Here is a 24,400-nt window from a genome sequence, read left to right as displayed (position 1 = left end):
ATGAAAATGGAGGACGTTATAGGCCAGAGGCAGGACAGGGTCAAGGGTTGGTGGTAAGATAGATGAGATCGAGGTACAGTGAGAAGGTCGGCATTAGAAGAGCGAAATTGTTGGGCTGGGTAAGAGAGTAACAAGGTGAGGTAAGGAGGGGGCAAGGTGATTAAGTGTTTTAAAGTCAATGGTGAGGAGTTTCTTTCTTGAGGATTGGTGAAATACGGCCTGAACATTTCTGTAGAAAAATGATCTGGGTAGCAGGGTGAAGTACAGATCTGGTGTGGGGAGAGGCAGGAGGTTGGAAGGCCAGGAAGGAGGCTGTTACGGTAATCAACGTGGGATAGGATAGGTGCTTGGATTAATGTGGTAGCAGTTTGGAGGGAGAGAAAAGGATGGATTTTAGTGATGTCATAATGGTTTAACCTGTCGGTTTTACTTATAGATTGAATATGTGGGTTGAATAAGAGAGAAGAGTAAAGATAATGTCAAGGATGTGAGCTTGTGGGACAGGAAGGAGGGTGGTGCTGTCTACAATTATGGGAAAGTCAAGGGGAGGACAGGGTTTGGGTGGGAAGATAAGGAGTTCTGTTTTGGACATGATCATTTTGAGGTGTCAGCACGACATCCAAGTAGAGAGGTCTTATGTATGTGAGGCTGCAAAGAAGGAGGGAGATCAGGGCTGGAAATGTAGATTTGGGAATCATCCACATAGAGGTGCTAGTTGAAGGCATGGGATCAAATGAGCTCTCCAAGGGACTGGGTGGAGATGGAGAATAGAAGGGGACCTGGAACTGAACCTTGAGGGATACCCACAGTGAGGGGGTGGGAGGCAGAGGAGGAGCTCACAAAGAACATCGAGAATGAGTGGTTAGAGAAATAGGAGAACCAGGAGAGGACAGTGTCAGTAAAGCCAAGGTTGGATAATGTTTCCAGGAGAATGGGGTGGTTGACAGTATCAAAGGCAGCTCAGAGGTTGTGGAGGATTAGGATGGATCAGAAGCCATTGGACTGTAGAGTGTAAGCTCCTTCTGGACAGTGAACTTGTCTACCAACTCTGTTATGTTGTAGTTTTCCAAGTTCTTAGGACTGTGCTCTGCATGCAGTAAGCACTCTAAATATGATTGATTGGAAAGAGAAGGAAGTGTTCATAAAACCAGGTGCAGTTCTCTGCCTCAGTAGTATTTATTGAATGTCTGCTGGGTGCAGAACTAGATATTAGACACTTGAGAGTGTACAATAGAGGAACTGACACAGTTCTTGTAAATGAGGAATGTATAATCTATTTCAGGTGATATTTGCCAGGCTAAGGAATTGGCAGATCATAGTCATTCATTCATTCATTCACTCATATTTATTGAGTGCTTACTATGTGCAGAGCACTGTACTAAGCACTTGGGAAGTACAAGTTAGCAACATATAGAGATGGTCCCTACCCAATAATGGGCTCACAGTCTAAAGGGGGGAGACAGACAACAAAACATGTGGACAGGTGTCAAGCCATAAGAATGAATAGAAGTAAAGTTAGATGCACATAATTAACAAAATAAATAGAATAGTAAATATGTACAAGTAAAATAGAGTAATAAATCTGTACAAACATATAAACAGGTGCTGTGGTGAGGGGAAGCAGGTAGGGTGCGGGGACGGGGAGGGGGAGAGGAAAGAGGGGGCTCAGTCTGGGAAGGCCTCCTGGAGGAGGTGAGCTCTCAGTAGGGCTTTGAAGGGAGGAAGAGAGCTAGCTTGGTGCATATGTGGAGGGAGGGCATTCCAGGCCAGGGGGAGGATGTGGGCCAGGGGGGTCGAAGGCAGAACAGGCGAGAACGAGGCACAGTGAAGAGGTTAGTGGCAGAGGAGTGGAGGGTGCGGGCTGGGCTGGAGAAGGAGAGAAGGGAGGTGAGGTAGGAGGGGGCAAGGTGATGGAGATCCATGAAGCCAAGAGTGAGGAGTTTTTGCCTGATGCGTAGGTTGACTGGTAGGCAGTGGAGATTTTTGAGGAGGAGAGTAACATGCCCAGAGCGTTTCTGCACAAAGATGATCTGGGCAGCAGCGTGAAGTATAGACTGAAGTGGGGAGAGACAGGAGGATGGGAGATCAGAGAGGAGGCCGATGCAGTAATTCAGTCGGGATAGGATGAGTGATTGAATCAGCAAGGTAGAGGTCTGGATGGAGAGGAAAGGGCAGATCTTGGCGATGCTGAGGAGGTGAGACCGGCAGGTTTTGGTGACGGATTGGATGTGAGGGGTGAACGAGAGAGCAGAGTCGAGGATGACACCAAGATTGTGGGCTTGTGAGTCAGGAAGGTTGGTAGTGCCATCTACAGTGACGGCAAAGTCAGGGAGAGGGCAGGGTTTGAGAGGGAAGATAAGGAGTTCAGTCTTGTACATATTGAGCTTTTGATGGCGGGCAGACATCCAGATGGAGATGTCCTGAAGGCAGGAGGAGACACGAGCCTGAAGGGAGGGTGAGAGAGCAGGGGCAGAGATGTAGATTTGGGTGTCATCAGCGTAGAGATGATAGTTGAAGCTGTGGGAGTGAATGAGTTCACCAAGGGAGTGAGCGTAGATAGAGAACTGAAGGGGACCAAGAACTGACCCTTGAGGAACCCCTACAATAAGGGGATGGGAGGGGGAGGAGGAGCCCGCAAAGGAGACTGAGAATGAATGGCCGGAGAGATAAGGGGAGAACCAGGAGAGGCTGGAGTCTGTGAAGCCAAGGTTGGATAGCATGTTGAGGAGAAGGGGGTGGTCCACAGTGTCAAAAGCAGCTGAGAGGTCGAGGAGGATTAGGATAGAGCAGGAGCCTTTGGATTTGGCAAGCAGGAGGTCATTGGTGACCATTGAGAGGGCAGTTTCGGTGGAATGTAGGGAACAGAATTCAGATTGGAGGGAGTTGAGGAGAGAATTGACATTGAGGAATTGAGACAACGGGTGTAGATGACTCATTCAAGGAGTTTGGAAAGGACTGGTAGGAGGGAGATAGGGCGATGACTAGAAGGGAAGATGGGGTCAAGAGAGGGTTTTTTTAGGATGGGGGAGACGTGGGCATGTTGAAGGCAGAGGGGAAGGAACCAGTGGAGAGTGAGTGGTTGAAGATGGAAGTTAAAAAGACTTAGTCCTATTAGCATTACTGTCATTGATGATAATCCTGCCATTCATTCAAGTCAATGCAAATTTCACATGTAAAACTACTTAAATGCTTCTGTCCTGGCATATCTTTCAACCTGCTGCTGAGGGAGCTCTGAGGTTGGGTGGAATTTCTGCACAGGATGGGGGAAGGGCTCAGGAGAGAAATTCCCAGTGTGAATCTAGGAACCTAAAGAAGCAATCTGGCTTGACCGTAGCCTGATCCTTTTCTACACGAAGCAGCATGATTTAGTGTAAAGTAGTGGGGCCTAGTCCAAAGAGTATCTGCCTGGGAGTCTGAGGACCTGGATTCTAAACCCAGCTTTGCCACTTGTCTGATGTGTGACCTTGGGCAAGTCACTTAAGTTCTTTTTGTCTCAGTTACCTCATCTGCAATTTGGGGATTAAGACTGTGTGAGCCCTATGTGGGACAGAACTGTGTCCCACTGGATAATCTTGTATCTACCCCAGCACTTTAGAAGAGTGCCTGGAAAATAATAAGCAATTAATTACTTAATTACTTTAATACCATTAAAAGCAAAACAAAACTGGCAACTATCTTTACATTTGCATCCTTCACTGAATGAAATTTCAAACCTTCTGCAATTTGTTCAGTATTAATTGCCATTAAGCTATATCAATCAGAATAGTCCCAATGGGATTACATTTTATTGCACTCTTAAATGTTAACTCTCTACCTGAGTACCTTCCCCTACATAATTTTGTCTTTCCTAAAACAGGCCAGAAATTCTATGCTCACAGAAATTGTTAATGCAAGACTTCCTGCACTCTAAAGACACCATCCTAACCTTTTCAGAAAACCATAACTGAATGAGGCAAATTATGATATTCATCTTCAAAGATAAAGCAGTGAAAACTTGCCAACATAAAAGGTCATACCTTAGCATACTATACCATTATATACTGGACTGATCGAATTGTTTAACACAGCATTGCTCCAGTTCAGCAGCAAGAGCAGTCTGTCAGTTTTTCTTTGGGTAAAATTGGTGAAATTGAAGGTAAAAGAAGCATAAAGGCAGAACATAACAGTACTATTTATGGAGAGTGGGCATGACCTGTAGGCTCTTCTCTTCAATCTAACTTCAATATCCTTTCAGATTCTTATGGGTAGTTTAGTTACATCATTTGAAGGATTACTACAGCAAAAGTAAAGAATTAAAGCTCCTTTTCAGATAAATTAAGGAAAAAATCCACTTGACCCTGAATGTCTTCACTACCATTTGGGCAGTTTTTTCATGAGCGCTGAGATCTCGACTTCCATTGTGTCTTGATAGTTCAAGGTGATTGGGTGAAAATCTGGGCCTAACTTAACCAGGACTCCAGGTGATAGATTCAATAGGCAAATCATACAATTAGATGATTATACATAAGCATTATTACAATTTTAAGATTTGAACGTAGAATCCGATGTTCCTCCAGAAATTTTTGTTCACCTAGGCCATGGGATTCTATAATCATAGTGTTAATTGTTGGCAGAGTACAGTATTATACTTTGGAGGTAGTGTGAGCTAGTTGAAAGAACATATGCCTGGCAATTAGTGGACCTGGGCTCTCTCATTCCCTTAGTGTGGCCCTGGGCAAGCCACTCAACTTCTCTCCTCACCCTGGGCTTCAAGGCTGTCCATCACCTTGCCCCCTCCTACCTCACCTCCCTTCTCTCCTTCTCCAGCCCAGCCCACACCCTCCGCTCCTCTGCCGCTAACCTCCTCACTGTGCCTCATTCTTGCCTGTCCCGCCATCGACCCCCAGCCCACGTCATCCCCCTGGCCTGGAATGCCCTCCCTCCACACATCCGCCGAGCTAGCTCTCTTCCTCCCTTCAAAGCCCTACTGAGAGCTCACCTCCTCCAGGAGGCCTTCCCAGACTGAGCCCCCTCCTTCCTCTCCCCCTCCTCCCCCCACCTTACCTCCTTCCCCTCCCCACAGCACCTGTATATATGTACATATGTTTGTACATATTTATTACTCTATTTATTTTGTACATATTTATTCTATTTATTTTATTTTGTTAATATGTCTTGTTTTGTTGTCTGTCTCCCCCTTCTAGACTGTGAGCCCGCTGTTGGACAGGGACCGTCTCTATATGTTGCCAACTTGTAATTCCCAAGTGCTTAGTACAGTGCTCTGCACACAGTAAGCACTTAAATACGATTGAATGAATGAACTTCTCTGTGTCTGGCTCCTCATCTGTAAAATGGGGATAATAACTGCCTTTCCCTACCTCTAAGATTTTTTTTAAGGATAAAATGAGATACGTAATGTGAAAATAACTATGGAAACTTTGCACTAGGCCAGAACTCAGAGTTGGTGCTATTTATTAAAATTATTGTTCTGAAAGAAGTAGGATGCCCATGTGGCATAGGCCCAAGGTCAGGAAGAGGGATAGGAGAACAGATATTAGAAAAAGACTGGCCATAAAGCAAAGAAAATAAAAGGAAAGAATCCAAATTAAAGATGGTGGACTGGGGCGTGGCTCATTGGGAAAGAGCATGGGCTTTGGAGTCAGAGGTCTTGGGTTCAAATTCTGGCTCTGCCAATTGTCAGCTGTGTGACTTTGGGCAAGTCACTTAACTTCTCTGGGCCTCAGTTCCCTCATCTGTAAAATGGGGATTAAGACTGTGAGCCCCCCGTGGGACAACCTGATCACCTTGTAACCTCCCCAGCGCTTAGAACAGTACTTTGCACATAGTAAGTGCCTAATAAATGCCATTATTATTATTATTATAAAAACTGAGAGAACAAGAGGTGTTGCCACCTGCCAAGAGAGGCAATCAGGAAAGGTCTTTCAATAAGCCAGAAAGTACAAAAAAGAAAATAAATGAAAGGAAGCAATGACATTTTCTCCTAAGTAATCAATGGTGTTTATTAAATTACTTTGTGCACAGCACTGTGCTAAGCACTTGAGAGTATAATGTTATAGAGCTGGTCGAGATGATCTATGCTCTCTAGGAGGTTACGGTCTACTGTGTGCAGAGTACTTGGCAGAGTACAATACAGTAGCATTAATAGACATGATCCTTGCCCTCAAGGAACTTACAGTAGAGCAAGGGAGACAGACACTAAAAGAAATTACAGGTATGGGAAGCAACAGAGTATAAAGTGAGTACCTAAGTGTTTGGGAGTGAGGACTCGAGTGCATAAGAGATATATTAGGAGAGGGAAAGATAACAGAGATTAGTCGGGGTACAAATTGTGAGCAGGGAGAGTAGATTTCTTTCACCTCCCCAAGCCCTGCAGTCTCTTACCAGTGTCAGTGTCCTGCAGGAATGATTTTTAAAGACAGTGAGTGGGTCACTGAACTGAATTGGCCTTTTACTCGGTTGTAGGTTGTTGACCTTTTAGACTGTGAGCCCATTGTTGGGTAGGGACCGTCTCTATATGTTGCTGACTTGTACTGCCCAAGTGCTTAGTACAGTGCTACGCACACAGTAAGCACTCAATAAATACGATTGAATTGAATGAATGAATGACCCTACAGAGTCGAAGGGAAAGTTCATATCACTGTTGTTAAGAAGCATTGTGGCCTAGTGGATAGCACCCAGGGCTGGGGGTCAGGAGACCTGGCTACCAATGCTGGTTCCACCATCTGCCTGCTGGGTGACCTTGGGCAAGTCACTTAACCTTTCAGTTTCCTCATTAGCAAAATGGAGACCAAACACCTGTTGTCCCTCTCCCCAAGACCGCGAACCACTTAAGGGGCAGGGACCAACTCTGATCCCTGCGCTCCTAGGGTGCATATTAAAGAACGCTTGCAAACTGTTGCCCATTCCCAAGAGTTGATCTTCACAAAGTCTCCAACTAAGCGTTTGCTTCTGCAGTAGGTTAGTCATGCTTATGAAGGTAGTGGGAGCATGGGTTTTCACCAAAATCCAAATGGGAATGAAATTCCTGTGAACCTATGGTCTTGGTGACCATGAATCTGTAAAAACAAGTTAGCTCATTGCATCGGTACTGTACCAAATGGTCCCTATGGCTAGAAGGACAAATATATCTTACTCAAAGTCCTGTATATCACAAGCAATATTGGTAATGCTGGAGTTTCTAAGTGCATACTGCGTGCTAAGCACTACTAAGCACTGGGGAAGATACAAGATAATACAGTCAGACGTGGGATTCACAGTCTACGTACGAGAAAGAGCAAATATTTTATCACCATTTTAAAGATGAGGAAACTGAAGCACAGAGAAGTTAAGTGATTCACCCAGTCACTCAACTGACAAATCATACAGCTGGGAGGAGGACCTAGGTCCTCTGACTCCTGGACTCATGCTGTTTCCATGAGGCCATGCTGCTTCTCCCTCACTATAGATTAAGGTGAATAGAGCTCAATGAGCTGGAAATTGGCAGTGTGCTCCTGATTACCTGGGAACAAATACCTTAACAGAACAGACAACCCATACTCAGAGAGGTGCTCAGGCACACAATAATAATAATAATGATGATGGTATTAAATGCTTCTATGGACCAAGCGTTTTGCTAAACACTGGATTAAATAGAAGATAATCAGATTGGACACATTCCCTGCACAAAATGGCTCAAAGTCTAAGGGGCTACACACTTTCCTGGGCTGTCTTTATTCTGTCGTCTCAAACAAATTTCCCTTTTAAGCTCAACCCTAATGCTGTCCTGGCTCAGCCATGGCATCAGCAACTGCCCTCTTTGGAAGCTGCTCTGAAATCCACCAGCACATTATTTCTCCATCCTCTCCCTTTTACCTGTCCTTATATCCTTATCCTTAGTATCCTTGTACACCTTCTGTTGCTTCCCTTATTTATAATTGGTTTTCATGTCTTTCTCCCCTATTAGAGTGTAAGCTTTTTGAAGGAAGGAACCATGTCTACCAATTTTATTGTATTGCATTATCCCAAGCATTTAGCTCTGGGATACAACTGCGTACAGAAAGCATTAAGTAAATACTATTGATGGTTGCTTGATACTAAATGCTTGCAATTTCTTTCTAATTTCAGCTCTCTGTGATGAATTATTGGAAGGCCAATCGATCAATCAGTCATATTTATTGAGTGCTTACTGTGGGCAGAGTAATAACAATAATAATAACGATGGCATTTGTTAAGCGCTTCCTATCTGCAAAACACTGTTCTAAGCGCTGGGGAAGATAAAAGGTGATCAGGTTGTCCCATGTGGGGCTCACAGTTTTCATCCCCATTTTACATATGAGGTAACTGAGGCACAGAGAAGTTAAGTGACTTGCCCAAAGTCACACAGCTGACAATTGGCGGAGCCGGAATTTGAACCCATGACCTCTGACTCCCAAGCCTGTGCTCTTTCCACTGAGCTATGCTGCTGCTTCTTAGTGCTTAATGCACTAAGCACTTGGGAAAGGATATTATTGGAAGACATGCTTCCTGTCCACAGTCTGGAGGGGGAGATAGACATTAAAATACATTACAGATAGGTATATGTGTTGTGGTATGCAGGATGAGATGAATAAAGGGTACAAATCCAAGTGCAAGGGTGACACAGAAGGGAGAAGGAATAGGGGAAATGAGGGCTTCATCAGAGAATGCCAAAAGTACAGGCCTTTTCTCTTTCTTCCCCCATCTTGGTTCCCCCTCTCACCACCTGCCCCACTCTCCCTGGAATTCAGAGACATTTGAAAGTTTCATCTCATTACTCTCAAATTAACTAAGCATGGAAATGGCTGAACTAGGGCAAGAGTTGAGTGTCGTGGGGGGTTGCCTGCCTGCTGATATCTGACCTGACTTTTCCCTCTCTGCCTCTTGACTGTTCTGTTCCTGGCTGAAGTCCTGCTACTACTACTGGTGCTGGGGCCTCCTTCAACTACCGAAAGGAGGATGGGACCAGTGACAGCCCCTAACAAGAAAACACTCATAAGCACTGAGCACCAACTTGTTCACTTGGCACATAAACCTGACCCTGACTTACTCCCTTAAGGGAAAGAATGAAGAAAGAGGAGGAGGAAGAGGAGTTGGGAATGGATGTCATTCATTCATTCAATCGTATTTATTGAGTGCTTACTGTGTGCTGAGCACTGTACTAAGCACTTGGGAAGTCCAAGTCGGCAACATATAGAGATGGTCTGTACCCAACAATGGGCTCTCAGTCTAGAAGGGGGAGACAGACAACAAAACTAAACAGGTAGACAGGTGTCAAAATCCTCAGAAGAAATAGAATTAAAGCTCCAGTGCTTTGCACATAGTAAGCGCTTAACAAATGCCAATTATTATTATTACTATATGCAAATCATTAACAAAATAAATAGAATAGTAAGTATGTACAAGTAAAATAGAGTAATAAATCTGTACAAATATATATACAAGTGCTGTGGGGAGGGGAAGGAGGTAGGGTTGGGGGGATAGGGAGGAGGAGAGGAAAAAGGGGGCTTAGTCTGGGAAGGCCTCCTGGAGGAGGTGAGCTCTCAGTAGGGCTTTGCAGGGAGGAAGAGAGCTAGCTTGGCAGTTGTGTGGAGGGAGGGCATTCCAGGCCAGGGGATGGACGTGGGCTGGGGGTCGATGGTGGGACAGGCGAGAATGAAGTACAGTGAGGAGGTTAGTGGCGGAGGAGCGGAGGGTGCAGGCTGGGCTGGAGAAGGACAGAAGGGCGGTGAGGTAGGAGGGGGTGAAGTGATGGAGAGCCTTGAAGCCCACTTCAGGTTGCAGACAAGACTCTCCCCCACTCCTTTTTCACCCCATTCGCTTCCCAGCCAATTTCAGAAATGGGACAAAAGTGCCTGCACAATGACATAGAAGCTATTGTTGCTCTGGCTGTTGCTACTGCTGTTGGTAAGGCTGAGCTTTCATTGGGGATCAGGGTGGCTGGGGAAAGGAAGCAGCCTCTGGCCTGCCAGTGATAGGGAGGGGAGAAGCCTTCTGCTGCATTGATGGTGGGGAAGAATAAGGGAATAAGGACCCTGGAACTGTACATATTATCCAGAAACCCAATCCTCCAGCCAGAAGTGAATGAATTGCAGCTAAATGTATTTGCCACTAAATTAAGCAAGTGACATCTGATTTGCATTGAGAGAGAGAGAGAGAGAGAGAGAGAGAGAGAGAGAGGGAGAGAGAGAGAGAGAGAGAGAGAGAATAAAAAGCAGGGAGTCATCAGCAATTTCTTCTAACCATACCGTTCCTAATCTGATCCACCAAATAAAGTCCATTCTCCCCTTTTCATCCTATCAAATGAATTGATTTATTTGCAATTAGTAGATAAACATGTGTTTCCTTTGGATAGACTTAAGACCACAGTTAATACTATTAACAAAGATCTAATAAATAACTGTTCTCATTTCCTGGACAAACCAGTGCCTGGAGACAAATTCCATTGAGTTCCAGAAAGAAACCTTTGACTAAGAGCCAATCTGATTTATTCTGAGCTCTGTTTTCCCACTTTTTTTTTTTTGTTGTTGTTGTTCCAAGTTTCTGAGCTGTGCTCAAGGCTCCTATCGCTAACAGCAGCTCTGTTTGTGATGCCATTGTATATTCTCTAGATTTTGTCACATGACTTCCTGAAGTTATTTTTTAATATTATCTGCAATATATTTCCTACACCAGGAAAAATATCAAATTCTAATATTTTCAGATTATGAAAAAACTCTACCTAAAATTTATTTTCACCCAGTTACTTTTCATTCCCTTTCCTTAAATTCAAGAGGAGTTTGAATTCTTTTCAGTCTGGGGAGAGATAAACTGTGGAAAATGTGTGCCAGTCTGACAGAGACTGAAGGGGAATGGAGGAATAGGGCCCTCAGATCAACCCTGCTATGCAACTGTGTTCCTGCTTCCCTTGAAGACTTCCTGCTCTTATGCAGTCTCTCAAGCACTTAGGACAGTGCTTTGCACACATTAAATGCTCAGTAAATATGATTATTAATAATGATAATAATGGGAAAATTCACCCTTGGAACTAGGTTAATATGGAAAACCTAGGTGCAATAGGGGACGTGGGATCAGAACAAGGTGCTTCTCTCTTCAGTGGTTCATAATGTTGTGATTTTTGCTCCCCTGAATCTGGAAAATGCACTTTTGTTCTCTACAGATTGAGGGAAGGGAGAATCGGGACCTTTATGAAGTTTCTGAGTGATTGACTGTTCTGATTGATTGGGCCCTATTTTCTCCTTTGAGGTTGAAAAAGCACCTGCCCAATCCTGGGTATGACCCTGCATAAAATAATCCTGTTGTTATTAATGTTGTTGTTGCTGTTAACACTTGTTAAGTGCTTACTATATGCCAAGCACTATACTGAGTGCTGGGGTAGATATACCTTAATGAGATTCAACAGAGTCCCTGTATCCCATGGAGCTCACACTCTAAATAGGAGGGAGTAGGGCTTAATCCTCATTTTACAGGTGAGGTAATGGAGGCACAGAGAAATTAAGTGACTTGCCCATAATCACACGGCAGACCTGAAGCCGAACCAGGTTTAGAACCCAGGTCCTCCAACACCCGGGCCTGTGTTCCTTCCTCTAGGCCACCCTGCTTCTCCCTCACCTCAACTTTCAGTCCTCCCACATTTGTTAAGCACTTGCTATGAGCCAAGAACTTTTCTAAACATTGGGCTAGATTCGAGCTAATTAGGTCATACAGAGTCCCTGACCCACAGTTAGGCACACAGTCTAAGTAGGAAGGAAAACAGGAATTGAGTCCCCATTTTAGAGATGATGAAACTGAGGCACAGGGAAGTTGTGACTTGCCAAAGATCATGCAGCAGGCAATTGGAAGAGTCAGGATTAGAAACCAGGTCCTCTGACTATTCAATTGTATTTCTTGAGCGCTTACTATGTGCAGAGTGCTATACTAAGTGCTTATTCCACCTGGCCATGCTGCTTTATTTATTTTACTTGTACATAACTATTCTATTTATTTTATTTTGTTAGTATGTTTGGTTTTGTTCTCTGTCTCCCCCTTTTAGACTGTGAGCCCACTGTTGGGTAGGGACTGTCTCTATATGTTGCCAACATGTACTTCCCAAGCCCTTAGTACAGTGCTCTGCACACAGTAAGCGCTCAATTAATACAGTTGATTGATTGATTGCTTCCCATTCCTGTGCACTCTCAGTGCTGCAAAGAGGCAAGAGGATTGGTCACTTCGAAGTGATCCTTCTTTTTCTTCCTGGAAAAGCTAGCTTCAGGGCATGGATCAGAATGGAAAACCTTCCCAGGTATTGGGCTGGTATCTTCCCTTAGCAAACTGTGGGCTAAGGGTAAAATCTACCCTACAACATATTATGGTTTAACAGGAGCCTTTTAAGCATGCTCTGTGTGCCCTCACAATGGGTCACAGCCTCCCTTCTTCCACTCCCACCTTCCCTCCCCTACCCAGGAGTAGAATAAGGCTCCCTGCCTGGAAAAGAGAATAAAATTCAGTATGACTGATAACAGTAGAAAGCGATTATGTGGATCAAATCTACCCATGTAAATAAAAGTCAGTGCTCACTGATACTGATGTGTCTCCAACTACTTTATATTGATTAGTGAAGCTTTTGGTTGAAGGGATGAGATTGGAAATTATTTCTTTGAAACCTGGAAAGGGTAAGATCTTTCCAAGGGCTACATGAAGAATGTTACAGTTTATTGGAGGTCAACCATGGCCAGATTATCCTGCCTTAGCATTAAATGCCAAGTGGAACTTGATCTATTCTCTAAAGAGGGAGAGCTTATTGAAAATTATCCACAAGCAGCTCATTGCTTGATATTCCCCTCAGATTGTAGTGATTGAAAGAGTGGATCCCTTAATTAACCCTGAACTTAACTCTCCTGCTTATGGCTTCTAGAGAAGCAGCAGAGTACCCTTGGAGCCATGGAGGGGGAGTATGCTCCATTAGCAAGCTTTGCATTTCCTTCAGATGGGCGGCAACATGACCTAATGGAAAGAACATGGGCATGGAAGTGAGAGGACCTGGCTTCTGAGCTCAGCCCTGCCACTTGCCTGCTCTGTGACCTTGGGCAAATTACTTAACTTCTTTGTGCCTCAGTTTTCTCAACTGTAAAATGGAGATGAAATACCTCTTCTCCCTCTTACTTAGACTTTGAGCCTTGTGCAGAACAGAGACTGTGTCTGACCCGATGAACTTTTATCTTCCCCAGGACTTAGTACAGTGCTTGATACATAGTATGCGATTACCAAATACCATTAAAAAATCAAAAAACAAAATACTATCTCACTTAAATCATAAGCTCCTCCAGAACAAGGACTATGTTCGCTCATTCTATTACTCTCTACCAAGTGCTTAGTACAGGGCTCAACATATGGTACGATTGATGAGGATCAGCTGCTGGCAAGGCCCCCATTACTTCCTTCCCACAGAAACTCTTTAAACTACAGCGAGGAGGTGAGACTCACAATGTTAATCCCCTTTTTACAGATGTGGTCACTGAGACACAGAGCAGTTAAGTGATCTGCCCTGAGGTCACACAGCAGACAAGTGGCAGAGTCAGGATTAGAACCCAAGTCCTTCTGACTCCGAGGCCTCACTGCTTTGAGGAGATGGGGCAGGGGAGTGGAGCAGCCGAGACTCAGTTGATGTTGGAATATCTGGCAATATTTCGGCAAGGAATAATTGTCCTTGTGCTGGGAGCAGATATGGGCTGCATTCTTCTCCAAACTCAAGGCTACATAGAAAGCCCTAATTAGTCTCAATTAAACCCATTCTCTCCATCCAATAGGGGTGGGGTTAGACTAAGGTACAGATCAACAATGTTGTCTGTTGAGTCATTTAATGATAAATCTCACAACTACAGTGTAAGTCTTAGTATGGTAGCAGCTGCTCAGTGAAGCTAGTTTAGGTTTATCTATCCATAGGGCCCAGGTTTGCTCCTCCAAGCCAAAGAAATCTCCATAGATGAAATATCTCTTTCAGAAGTTGAAAGAGGAAAAGAGGAAAGTGGTCATGTAAGGTAGGGTTTAATTTCAGCCTTCTAAGCCAAGAGGAAAAGACTGGCACATCTTTCTTCTTGAAGATTACTAGTGCTGCCAAGGCATGATGCCGTGAAAAATAGAAGCCAGACTGGCATATCAAGGAGTTCTAGGGAATAGTGAAGGCGCTTAGATGTATAGTCAGAAAAGATCAAACAGGAAATGATATGTAGCATGCCAAAACCATAAACGGAAACAGAAAAGCATTTTAAAAAAACATGTCAGGATCAAGAGAATAGAATAGAAATATTGCTCTATTATAAGGTTTGGAATGGAAAGCTATAATAATAATAATGGCATTTATTAAGCACTTACTATGTGCAAAGCACTGTTCTAAGCGCTAGGGAGGATACAAAGTGATCAGATTGTCCCATGGGGGCTCACAGTCTTAATCCCCATTTTACAGATAGGGAAATTGAGGCACAGAGAAGTGAAGTGACTTGCTCAATGTCACACAGCTGACAATTGGCTAAGGTGGGATTTGAACCCATGAACTCTGGCTCCAAAGCCCGGACTCTTTCCACTGAGTCACGCTGCTTCTCTGAAAAGGATTTTCCTTTACCTTCCTCTTTACCAGAAAATGTGAATGAACCAAGAACAGGGTTAAGCAAAGAGGATGAGAAACCAAAGTGGAATGGAGTGGACCAGGTAAATGATTACTTAAATAAGCTAAGTGCAATCAAATCTGCAGGTACTGAAATTTATAGCCTACAGTACTAAGGCAATGGTCAGAGTCACTGTTGAGAGCAAACATCAATTGGGCCATTCCTGGTGTGGAATTTGGAGGAGTTTTTTGCAAAAAGCCACCAGAGTGCTTGCATTTGAAAAAGGGGAAAGGAATCATTCTAGTAATTATAAATCTGAAAGCCTAACTTCTATATCCAGAAAAATGCTGGGTAAAGACATCAATTTACCAACATCTTGAAGAGAACACAGTACCGGGTAGTAACCAGTTTGACTGGATGAAGGAAAATGTCTTGTCAACCTAAGGTAATCTCTTTTTATGACAGAGCGATAGGTCTGGAAGGTCAAAAGGAAGCTTATAGATATAATCCACCTTGACTTCTGGCAAGGCTTTTGATTCTGTCTGTTATGACATACTCACTAATACAGTGGGAAAAAGAGCTTTATGACAGCATTTTTCAAAGTCAGGTCATGACACAGTACGTGGTCATGCTCAGTTATGCACTGGGTTGCAAGCTTTGGGCCTGAAGTGCTTAAAGAAACCAGGACCACTATCAGCAACAGAACTTTCCTTGTTTGGCTCATCTTGCCCCACAGTCTGGACTGGGTCATAAGGTTCTTTTGGTGGGGTATAAGATAACCCAGTAATTCAGTGGATGCCCAAGAAGCCAAACGGTTATGCTTACAGAGTGATTATCAATGGACCAGTGTCAACCTAAGGAGATGGTATGGGAAGGGGAGAGATGTGGCAAAGAATGATGATCTCCATTAGGTTTAGGGTGTTGAAGGATATCATCCAATTTCAAAGTAGCTGGGATAAATTGGTGAAACCAAGACAAAAGTTCAATAAGGCAATGGGTTTTTTTTTTTGGAGAGGGAAAAAAAGCTACTTTTCCAGAAGATGGAGAAGGACCAGTAGCATCTATGTAGGAAAGAAAAAGAGCTATCAAAATATACTATTAAATCGAAAAACTCCTTGAGCACAGGGGATGGATCATCTATTATTTTCCCCTACTTGTAAATTGATTTTAGCATCTGTTTCCCTTACCAGACTGTAAGCTCCTTGTGGGTAGGGGGTCATGTCTACTAATTTTATTGTGATATTCCCACTATTTAGTACAGAGCTCTGTGCCCAGAGTGCTCTGCACATATAAAGTGCTCCGTAAATCCTCTTAAATGATGAATTTTTAGTGGATGTTCCACACTGTGCCCCAGTGGAAAACACACAAAGTCAGGGGACCATAGTTCTAATACCTACTCTGCTATTGGCTGCTGTATGATTTTAGGCAGATAACATATAGGCTTGGTGCCTCTGTTTTCTAACCTGCAAAATGGGCGAAGATACTGTCCCCCATAATCAAACAATCAGTGGTTTTTGAGCAGCAAGTTCAGAGCACGATACTCAGTGCTTGGGAGAGTTGAACTGAGTTGGTAGACATGACCCCTGACCTCAAGGAGCTTAAATCTAATAGAGGATCCTACAGTCTACTGGGAAACTACAATCTAGTTAGACTGTAAGCCCCATCAATCAATCAATCATGTTCACTGAGCACTTACTGTGTGCAGGGCACTGTACTAAGTGCTTGGGACAGTTCAACACAACAACAGAACAGACACATTCCCTACTAACAATTCCATGTGGGACAGGGACTGTGTCTGACCTGGCTAACATCTACCTACCCCAGTATTTAGAACAGTGCTTGTCACAGAGTAAGGGCCTAACAATCTTAAAAATCCTAAAAATCTAATAGGGATTTTACTATGTAGATTGTGAGTGACAGAGACTCTCTGATCTGATTAGCTTGTATCTACCAGTGTTGTTGCTTAGGGTATTTATTAAGCGCTTACTATGTTCTAGGTACTGTTACAAGCACTGGGGTAGATACAAGCTAACCAGGTTAGGACACAGTCCCCGTCTCACATGGGGCTAACAGTCTTAATACATAGTTTACGGATGAGGTAGCTTAGACACAGAGAAGTTAAGTGACTTGCCCAAGGTCACAAAGTGGATAAGTGGCAGAGCCAGGATTAGAACCCAGGTCCGTCTGACTCGCAGGCCTATGCTCTATCCAATAGGACACACTGCTTCTCTCTCCATTGTGCATCGTCAGAGTAATAAATCCCAAAACTAAGAATTTGATAGCCCCTACGCAGAACATACTTGACAGAATGTATACTTTATGGCTTCACTTTATTTGCTCTCAGAGGTCTTCACTATAGACACAGAAACAATGAGAGAAAAGTCTTTATTGATTGTAGTCTACTGGATAGATCATGGGCCTTCGAGTCAGAAGGACCTAGGTCCTAATCGTGGCTCCTTCATTTGTCTGCTGTGTAACCTTGGGTAAGTCACATAACTTCTCTGTCTTTCAGTTTCCTCATTTGTAAAATGGAGGTGAAGACTGTAAGCTCTAGTGGGACAGGGATTATGTCCAACCCAATTATCTTTTATCTACCCCAGTGCTTAGTACTGTGCCTGCCACCAAATAAGCACTTAACAAATACCACAATCATTATTATTTTCCCTAAGAGAGTTAAGCAGACTTTCTCATCACTGTAGATGGCACCACCATCCTTCCTGTCTTACAACCCGGTAACCTTGGCATTATCCTTTACTCCTCTTTGTCATTCGATCCACATATTCAATCTGTCACTAAATCCTGTCTGACCCACCTTCAGAACTGAGCTAAAATCTGCCCTTTCCTCTCCATTCAAACTGCTACAGCATTGATACAATCACTTATCCTCTTCCACCTCGATTACTGCGTCAGTCTCCTTGCTGACCTCCTGGCCTCCTGTCTCTCCCCACTCCAGTCTGTACTTCATTCTGCTGCCCGGATCATTTTTCTACAAAAACGTTCAGGACATGTCACCCCATTCCTCAAAGAACTCCAGTTGTTGCCGATCCACCTCCATATCAAAGAAAAACTCCTCAACATTGGCTTTAAAGCCCTCCAGCACCATGCCCCCTCCTACCTCACCTCGCTTCTCTCCTTCTACAGCCCAGCCTGCATACTTTATTCCTCAAGTGCTAACCTTCTCACTGTGCCTCAATCTTGCCCATTTCACTGCTGACCCCTCGAGGTCATGGGTTCAAATCCCTGCTCTGCTGCTTGTCAGCTGTGTGACTCTGGGCAAGTCACTTCACTTCTCGGTGCCTCAGTTACCTCATCTGTAAAATGGTGATTAAAACTGTGAGCCCCTCGTGGGACAACCTGATCAACTTGTATCCTCCCCAGCGCTTAGAGCAGTGCTTTGCACATAGTAAGCGCTTAATAAATGCCATTATTATTATGAAGATGATAAAGACAAGCTGTCTATCAGTGAATAATGGAGTATTGTGGTTCAAAAAGCATGCATGATCCTGGGTTTCCTAAATAGATGTCCCTCATAAAGGAATTGAAATTTATTTCAGTGATATGAATGTACGATGATGGAGACAGAATCTGGTCAGATCTTTACTATAATATTAGGTCTGGTTCTAAACTCCATAATTAGAGAAGGGCAGAGATGATTTGGGAATATTATAAATTGGAAAATAGAAGACCAGTAAAAGGAATTGAAGTTATTCAGCCAGGAGAAGAGAAGGCTGAGGAGGATATTGTTTTTCCAAAGCTATGAAGGACACTTTAAAAGAAAATGACCAACTGTTCTCCATCTCTATTCACATTAACAGAGGAGAAAAGGGTAGAAACTACAGCATTTGGACTTTGGTTAGATAAGAGGAAGACTGTTCTGCTCAATACATTGGTTAAATATGCGATGGACTTGCTTCTGAGAATATTGGATATAGTTCTCCGGATGTCTTCAAAAATATGAGAGATTCTCCCTTAACTCATTTAGATCTGGGCATACTAGGCAGGGGGGATTAGACGACCTCCCATCCTAATAATCTAGGATTCTGAGCTTTGTTTTTATGTTCCCTTTTCGAACTTTCCATCTAGAATGCTTCAGACCCCATTAAATGCAACTAGTCTGTATGTCTACATTTGTCAGCCAAACGCTGTTATCCGGTGGCTAGCCGGAAGTTAATGGTATCAGAAATGACCCCTCCTCTAATTCACCAGAAGGTTAAACGTATCATAACCATGCTGTATTAACCACAAGTGAGACACTGACCTATCTGACAAAGATCTATTCGTGAAGAAAATGTCCTATTGACTGCATCACAAGGTTATATTTCTATTCTTAATGGACCTTTAATAGGAGCAAGATTGTCAAACTTCGACGGAATTAGGGAATTTAGTCTTTAGTGTAGAATAATTTTGGTAAAAAGTTTTAAGTGTCTAATAAATGTAAAAAATTGAAATTACAATTGAAGGACCAGCTTGTCAGTTTACTGAATCCATAAAAACAATTATTCCTTTTTTTGTGACAATTGAAAAACTGAATGACAAGTTTCCTAATTAGAGAGTGCAAACTCACTCTGGCTAATTGGGTAATGATTCATACGTTTCTCTGGAACATACTTCTGTTTCACTGCAATTGTTTCTTTCTTGAGTTCTCATCCCAAACCATCTTTTGCTCTGAATAATTCAGTTTCTGAAGTCCTTCCCCATTTCTGGGCTTTGGTCTATGGCCTGGCAAAATAGCATTTCAGCAAGGAATAAAACTAATGTGTTTTCATTGGTGTGTGTCCAACTTGATTAGCTAGTATCTACCCAGCGTTTAGTACAGTGGTTGGCAAGTAGTAAGCCCTCAATAAATACCATAATAATCATTAGCTAGAAAAGGAAAGAATGATTTAGGTCAAACATGGTACTACACTTAACTTGCATCATGGACACACACACAATTTTTTTTTTCTCTTAGCAGCCAATCTAAACTAATGCAACTAAGTTCATTTTTCTTTCCCAAAACCATCCCTACAACTTACTTCAGTTCAACCCTGAGTTCCCTCTTCTTGAGAAATAATCCTCACTTTTCCTCACATTTCAGAGGTCTATTTTTTTTCCTAATGACCTCTACATGTCCTCCTCACACACCACCTCGTCAGAAGTTTCATTCTTTTCATTCCATGTTTCCTTTCCCTATTTCCAAGTCTCCTATCATGTTGATCCTCTTCCTTCAATAGCCAAACATTCAACATACTCCACTTTTCTTCCATGGCTAACATCAAAAGTGTGAGCTAGCTCCCAGCCAGAAACTTCCCACTGAGCAATTCTGAATTCTCCAGCACTTCATGCCCCAGCTATGCGCCTTTTCATTCATTCAATCATATTTATTGAGCACTTACTGTGTGCAGGGCACTGTACTAAGCGCTTGGGAAGCGCTTAGAGATGGTCCCTACCCAACAGCGGGCTCACAGACTAGAAGGGGTAGACAGACAACAAAACAAAACATATTAACAAAATAAAGTAAATAGAATAAATATGTACAAGTAAAATAAATAAAAATATTTAATAAATAAATAAATAAATAAATAGAGTAATAAATATGTACAAACATATACATATATACAGGGACTAGAAAAGTAATATGGTGCTCTTGGGACTAGAGCACCATATTTAATGACATTTCCATCTACTGCGCAGTGCTCAGGAATTGCTGGTACTTTAATAAACCTATGTGATCCTTCAGTTAGAATGAGATGGAAAAAAAAGTGTGTCTGCATGTGCCCACATGAACAGCTCGGTGTTTGGAATGACTGTAGCTAAAGCCTCCAGTTATGAATTTTTAATCAATGTTATCCACGGTCAGGCCCTGAATACCAAATCTTTAATGTAAATAACATTAGGTTGATTTAAATGTTATGGCTAAGGATAGCTTTTGAGGCTTTATGAATGAAATGTGCTGCTCCTCAAAGTAAGATACCTGGTTTTAATGTAACATTTTCAAGTCAGCAAATGATCACTGCAACAGACAAATAAATGCTAGCTACCCTAAGATCAGGTCACCTTTACCCTCTCCTCTCCATATCCCTTGCTCCACCTTCTTTTCGGTCTCTTCCATTTCTTGTACAGGTTACAGTGGCCTAGGCACAACATGGTTTACTTTTCAGGCACTTCCAAGCAATAAAGTCTCTGATGAAAGGGGTGAAGTTCATTAAGTTCAGCTTAAGAAATGCATGGCTTCCACAAGTTGGAGTTTGGGATAATTACAAAAACTACCTGCAGTCATGCTGATTGCCGCCCAATTTCCTTAAATGGAAAAACTTGTTAAAAACCTTTTTCCAGACTTCAGAGCTGATGTCAGTGCCTTGAGCTTAGACATTAGCTGTTCAGTATTTACAGAAATTCTAGTCAGGCAGAAATTTACTCATGAAAATGGGAGTAAACTAACCTTGCAGTAAGGTATCTTATTTTTCTGCTTTAGGACAAGTGCTTTTCACTCTCTTGTCAAATCCCATGTGTAACTAAATCTTTCAGTGCCCTCAAAATGGAAAATGACACACTCAAAATGGATATTTTATCATTCGTCACTCAAGCTAAACCTAGAGCAGCTGAATGAAAGAATTAGCACATTTGCTATGTTCCAACCTTACTGTCGCTGCCATCCTCATTGGTGATTTACACTAATGTTCAGGGTTTTTGCTGCAATTATGTCTAACAAAGATGCTTTATATGAGAAACCACTCCACATAAGGAACATTAATTCATACAATCCAGGAGGTATTGTGATATAATCAGGGATTTTAATTATATTTGTATGGTCATTTAGGGTGTTTCTTAGTCAAACGGAACTCAATACAGCATATTTAAATACTCTGCAGGCTTTTAGATGAGCTAAAATGCTTAAAGGTGCCTTTGGCTCCATAGCAGGGTTTTAATAGTAAAGATATTAAGTCTGGGGAAAAGAATGCACCATATCCAAACAGCATTTGGCCATTTGCAGCAGTTTCCTATAGCAGGCACAATTCTATTCTACAAAAATCATTTCCATCTTAGGTTTCAATGTTTTCAATTCCATTTCTCAACCAGTGTCTATCAATAAAAGATGGTTATAAAAGGTTCTGAACGTAGAATTTTTTTAAGAAGAGCTGACACAGGCTGTTCGGGAATATTATCTCTAAATACGTGACGGCAATGGGGATAAATAACATCTTGCCAACTTCCAATACTCACCACTGTCGATTGCCAGGAACAGTGCTGTGTAGATGTTGTTATGGACAAACGGAGATTCCCGGTCTAAAACAGCAGCTGTGTCGATGGTTCCGTTTGTTGGATTAATATTAAGCCAGCCAGCAGGGTCTTTGTAAACGGAATACCTGCAAAATCCAACAAAAGCAACAGGTTACCATCTTGAAAACAGCAAAACAACTGCACTTCCATTCATAGGTAAACATGGTCAACTTTAGATGGCTACATTATTTTCATAGATTTGATCTCCTTAGAATAAAAGGGATTTGGATTGAGCAATCCTCTCTTTATAGCTTTTAACTCTTTACTGATCCCTACTCAAAAGCTGTTAACCAAAATAGTTTAAGAATGTATATGATGAACAATATACATTGCTGTCATTAGGTTATCTGGCTTCTGGATTTGTGAATATAAAAGAAGCTGCACATCTATTTAGGGATTTTGTTAGGCAAGCCTTCTACTAGTCCATATTTCATAGCTGCCACCATCTGAAAGCAGCAATCAAAAGTATCTGAATATCAATAAGAAAACAAATAGACTAGGTGTCGGAAAAAGATTTTTAAAACAAATGGAAACGAGGGGTAGCTTTGAATGCATGATTTAGAATCATTCCTTAGCCACATGCATCTAAAAATAGGTAGCATGAGACACATTTCTCTTGTGATACAATTAGAATGTAGGGTGACTGAGGCTTCAGGCCCAGAACATAGTCACTGGAAATAATTCTTAGTTTATTCCCATTTCTTTTCCTCTGAAGAGAATAATGTATAGGATCAAAAACGACCTAGCCAGGACTTTCCAAGGTTGATCCTGGGGGAGCAGAGAGGTGAAGTCAACATTACTAATGTCTCAACAAATTATCCCTTGAAGTTAATAGAAAAAATGAGCAGGAATTCACCTTCTCCAAAATCTGAAAGAAACCCCTGTGAATACACTGTTGAAATTGTTTCTAGCCAGGCTACCCCTTTGAAAATGGTAATTTGGCAATTCATTTTTGGTCAGCACAAATCAGGACTTGCAGGTTAAGCTGTAGGAAAGGCAGCTGTTTCTCTCCTATCACTTTTTCTCCCTCAGAGGAGAAGACATTTTTTATTTCTTTTGTCTCTTCCCATGTGTTAAGTACTGTGCAGTTCCGAATTAATAACACTACAAACTAATGCTGAAAATTAGTGGGAATTTCACAACATCGCCGAGGTCCGCCCTTTCCTCTCCATCCAAACCGCTACCATGTTAGTACAATCATGCATTCTATCCCAACTGGATTAATGCATCGGCCTCCTCTCTGATCTCCCATCCTCCTGTTTCTCCCCACTTCAGTCCATGCTTCACTCCGCTGCCTGGATTATCTTTCTACAGAAATGTGCAGGCCATATCACCGCCCCCTTCAAAAATCTCTTGTGGTTGCCTATCCACCTCCGTATCAAATAAAACCTCCTGACTGTTGGCTTTAAAGCTCTCCATTACCTTGCCCTTTCTTATCTCACTTCCTTCTCACCTTCTACATCCCAGCCTGTAAACTCCGCTCCTGTGATGCTAACCTTCTCACCGTGCCTGAATCTCACTTGTCTCGTTGCCAACCCCTGGCCCAAGTTCTACCTCTGGCCTGGAAAGCCCTCCCTCCTCAAATCTGCCAAACAATCACGCCCGCCACCTCTCTCCAAAGGCCTACTGAAGGTGCACCTCTTCCAAGAGGCCTCCCCAGACTAAGCCCCCTTTTCCTCAGCTCCCCCGCCCTTCCACATCACCTCAGTTCTCTCCCTTTGCTCTTCCCTCCTTCCTGCCCCACAGCACTTTCATTCATTCATTCATTCATTCATTCATTCATTCATTCATTCAATCGTATTTATTGAGCGCTTGCTGCGTGCCCAGCACTGTACTAAGTGCTTGGGAAGTACAAGTTGGTAACATATAGAGATAGTCCCTACCCAACAATGGGCTCACAGTCTAGAAGGGGGAGACAGACAACAAAACATGTGGTCAGGTGTCAAGTCATCAGAATAAATGGAAATAAAGCTAGATGCACATCATTGACAAAATAAATAGAATAGTAAATATGTACAAGTAAACCAAATAGGGTAATAAATCTGTACAAAAATATATACAGGTGCTATGGGGAGGGGAAGGAGGTAGGATGGGGGGGTGGGGAGGGGGAGAGGAAAAAGGGGGCTCAATCTGGGAAGGCCTCCTGGAGGAGGTGAGCTCTTACATATATATGCATATATCTATAATTCTGTTTATTTATAATGATGCCTGTTTACTCGTTTTGATGTCTGTCTCTCCCCCCCCCCCCGCCCTCCCCCCCAGACTGTAAGCCCATTGTGGTCAGGGATTGTCTCTCTTTATTGCTGTACTGTACTTTCCAAGTGCTTAGTACAGTGCTCTGTACACAGTATGTGCTCAATAAATGTGATTGAATGAATGAATTTGGTTGTGTCGCCCATGCCAGCTGGCCAAAGCAGGGTTGCAAACAATGTGGGGTTGCTCCCTACACTGTACACAGGAAGGATTTCTTTATGCATGGATGGTCCTCCTTTATGCAGTCTGGCCTGTAGTTATGATGGCTCAGTGGAAAGAGCCCGGGCTTTGGAGTCAGAGGTCATGGGTTCAAA

General features: G+C 42.8%; 1 protein-coding gene across 2 annotated transcripts in view; it reads right to left on the bottom strand.

The window, feature by feature from the left end:
- The window catches only part of CDH13 (cadherin 13), a 991,500-nt gene that overhangs the window by 43,181 nt on the left and 923,919 nt on the right, over window positions 1-24,400 (bottom strand). For both annotated transcript variants that reach the window (XM_038754876.1, XM_038754877.1), the window contains exon 11: window positions 21,777-21,919. In XM_038754876.1, coding sequence (XP_038610804.1) covers window positions 21,777-21,919 — 143 coding nt within the window. The remainder of the gene's footprint in view (window positions 1-21,776; window positions 21,920-24,400) is intronic.

This window comes from Tachyglossus aculeatus, chromosome 11 (assembly GCF_015852505.1).
Source record: "Tachyglossus aculeatus isolate mTacAcu1 chromosome 11, mTacAcu1.pri, whole genome shotgun sequence".
Classification (NCBI taxonomy): Eukaryota; Metazoa; Chordata; class Mammalia; order Monotremata; family Tachyglossidae; genus Tachyglossus; species Tachyglossus aculeatus.
Note: the sequence above shows the minus strand (reverse complement) of the source record. Positions and strands in the feature narration are given on the sequence as shown.